The 3,548-nt window shown below is 30.7% G+C and overlaps 1 protein-coding gene across 1 annotated transcript; it reads right to left on the minus strand.

The window, feature by feature from the left end:
- Positions 1-3,046: 3,046 nt before the first annotated feature.
- On the minus strand, positions 3,047-3,265 carry BDBG_17679 (uncharacterized protein; the record flags this gene model as incomplete). Its single annotated transcript, XM_031725340.1, has 1 exon — positions 3,047-3,265. The coding sequence occupies one exon, from the start codon at positions 3,263-3,265 to the stop codon at positions 3,047-3,049; it is 219 nt and encodes a 72-aa protein (XP_031580403.1).
- Positions 3,266-3,548: the final 283 nt, after the last annotated feature.

Raw genomic sequence — 3,548 nt, forward strand, 5'->3', positions numbered from 1 at the left:
TTTTAAAGCTTGAACTGAGATGCAATCTTCTATTCATTGAATACAGAGATGAGAGTGCAAGATCTATAAGAAGAATTTAAAAGTGTTGAATAAGCTCACAGATAGAACAGACAGTAAGAAATGATAAATGATTGAATATCAAGAATTATATCAATATTGTGTGTGAGATTCTGTTGCACATTGTCTTGAGATTGCACAAGATATCATATTTAATGAAGCTCTTGACATGGGTGCAAATACATCTGTAAATACAGTGAGAAAATTCAATGAATTGTCTAATGAATTGAACATTCTGAATGTCAGAGAGAGATGACAGCACTGCTTACTATAATATCTAGTAAAGAAAAAGTCAGATATTTTGAAGATGATTGTTAATAAAGACTTAGAGAATGCAATTGATTCAATCTATCTTCTAGATAATAAGACACAGCTTATTATAAATGAAGAGTCTGAAGACTCTGTTAATGAGAATGATTCTGTTCTAAGTATTCTGACAGACTGATCAACTATACTGATGAAAGTCAAGAGAAGCTCAGACTGAGACTATTAATATGAGACAATGAAAAAGAAGATTAAGATATTTGAATAGAAGAAGATATATATTATCATTGAGAAGACTCTGAAAATGAATATTCTTACAGATAAATGAGTATATAATCAGAAATTTAATAATAAGAGAGAAATCATTTATTTTAGAGCTTACTAAGTGATTAGAGAGTTCTTATAACAGCAGGGTATTTATTATACAAGATTATATACTGCTGTGATATCAGAGTCTATATCACACTGTCTATTCACTATATCAACTGCTAAAGAATGAAAGATCAAATTGATTAACTATGTATCTGTGTTTTTGAATGATATACTATCACAGAATGAGATGATCTATATATAACTATTCACAGATGTTAAGTATGATAGAGAGAGCTTGATAAGATTACTCTGTCAGAGTCTATATAAAATGAAGTAAGCTGTAAGAGTATGATATTTCCTCATAATAAAGTATCTAACTACATTGAGATTTAAGATATTATCTTATAACAGTGAATTTCTATATCACTCTGTTTACAAGATCTAGCTGATATTACATGTTAATGATTGTCAGATAACAGAACTCTAAGAACAGTAATTAGACTGAGTATTAAGAGAGATTGCAAAGAGATTTGAGATAAAGAATGTCAAAGAGATCAAGTTATATCTTGAAATGAAGATTAAATGTCAGAGAAATAATAATCTAGTGATTACACAGAGCTGTTATATTGAGAAGATTCTTGAAGATTTTGACATGAATAAGATAAATCTGGCTAATACTCTGATGATAGCTGATATATGACTGAAATTCTCACCTAATGAGAAGAAGAAATTGAATGATGACTTTACAGCTATGAGATATTATCAAGAATTGAAATCATTGCAATATTTGATCTCAAGCAGCCAGCTAGATCTGGCATTCACAGTTAACTATCTCTTATATTTTAACTCATATCTGTATAAGACATGTTAGACAGCATTGAAGCATGTTCTACATTATATTAAGAAGATGAAAAATCATAACATATTATATAGAAAGAAGATCAGTGATATGAGTCTGAGTTCTGTAATATACTGCAATTTGAACTGAGCAGAGATAGATTCTCAATACAAATTGACTACTGACTATGTTATATTAATTAATAAGTCACTGATTTCATGACAGTCACAGAGATAGATATCTATTACTAAATCAATCACAGAAGCTGAATATATTACAGCTAGTAAGATAGCTTATGAGATAATCTGATTGAATAATATGTTATATAACACTGAGTTGATGAATGATGAAAAAGTGAAAATATGCTTGTATCTATAAGTTAATAATAAGAGAGTAATTAATCTAGCAAAGAAAGAATTCTTAATATGAAGATTGCATTATATTAAGATTAGATATCATATTCTCTATAATTTGATTGAAAAAGTAAAAATCATGATAAAACATGTTGATTCTATAGTGAATATAGCTGACAGTCTTATCAAGTCACTAGTAAAGCCTGCATTTGAAGATTTTGTCAAAAGGGTTGACATTCAGAAAATTGAGAAGAAGAAATGATTGAATGATAATGATGATACAGTGAATCAATAAATTTTGTATATATTTCTTGATTTTTACAGTTATTGCTGTATGAATGTCTTTTCTAATGAGGAAATCAGAATCTGATTGATGTAATTAATTATTATTGCATTTTTGAAAGATTTGAGAATAAGAGAGGCCCCGGGTGATGACTTATAGACCACAATGTAGTAAGAAAGAGTGTTGATAATTACTACATCTACTGTGAGAGAGGTTGAACATGGTTGATTGTTATTGTTTAACTAGTAGCTAGTGAAAGCTAAATATATATGTGTGGGTCATGTGGGTTAGAGCTTGTGTAGTAGCTTCAACACCCTCCCATGCTACGCAGGCCAGTTAACTCATACAGTCAAAAGTGCCCAAATCATTCAAATATGCAATAAAAATTAATTACAAAATGTAGAGTCTAGTTTTCTCATAAAGACTAGCTTCATACATGAAAAAACATAAAAAACATATAAGAAAAAATGCTCAAATCTATTCTTTCTGTATCTGTATTACCCCTCCAGTCATCTGAACACTGTGAGGTCTCACTTCTCATATTTTTGTCATTTTATTGTTATTATTATCATGGTTATCATATAGACACACTCAGTGGCCTGGTTATCGTGAGTTATCATGGTTATCATATAGGCACACTCAGTAGCCTGGTTATCATGAGTTATCGTGATTATCATATAGGCACACTCGGTGGCCTGGTTATCATGAGTTATCATGGTTATCATATAGGCACTCGGTGGCCTGGTTATCGTGGGTTATCATGGTTATCATGAGGTATCATCTTTATCCTGGGTTATCATATTAGCATTCAACAGCCCGGGTATCATGGTTATCATTTTAGTAGACATGCTCAACAGTGGTGTATGTAGGCGCTGAGCTTTCATTATTATTCTTTGTTCTATTCTTCCAATTGACAGGACACTTTTCAGAATGTGCGAATCAGCAGTAAGACTCTTCATGGCCATCCTGCTTACAGTGAGTACACTTCTTGTTGTTCTTCTTATTATTCTTATCCTTCTTGATGGTGTCTTTGACATTTTTTGTGTCATCTCTGGCATTTTTATCATCCAACGGCAGGCGGAGTAGTATATCTCTGCAGAGATCAAGAAAATCATCTTCTAGTGATATGACATTATCATTCTTTGCTGCATAGTTCATGTGATCTTATATCTTACTATTATTGAATTGATAAAGAATGAAACAGTTTACAATCTTTTAATCTAACTACTTTTAAAATTTATTAATAAGTTATAGAAGAGAGACATCTCTACAGCAGCTTAAATTCAGAAGTTAAAGAAGAAAGAACTCAGTTTAAACTTAGAAGAGAAGACTCTAAGCAGAGTAGTACTGCTAAGAAATTAAGTTACTAATATCTAGAAGACTGTGAATTTCTACTATTAAATAATTCAGTCTTTATCTCTTATAATAGAGCAGTGTGTTA

Source organism: Blastomyces gilchristii, assembly GCF_000003855.2.
Source record: "Blastomyces gilchristii SLH14081 genomic scaffold supercont1.20, whole genome shotgun sequence".
Classification (NCBI taxonomy): domain Eukaryota; kingdom Fungi; phylum Ascomycota; class Eurotiomycetes; order Onygenales; family Ajellomycetaceae; genus Blastomyces; species Blastomyces gilchristii.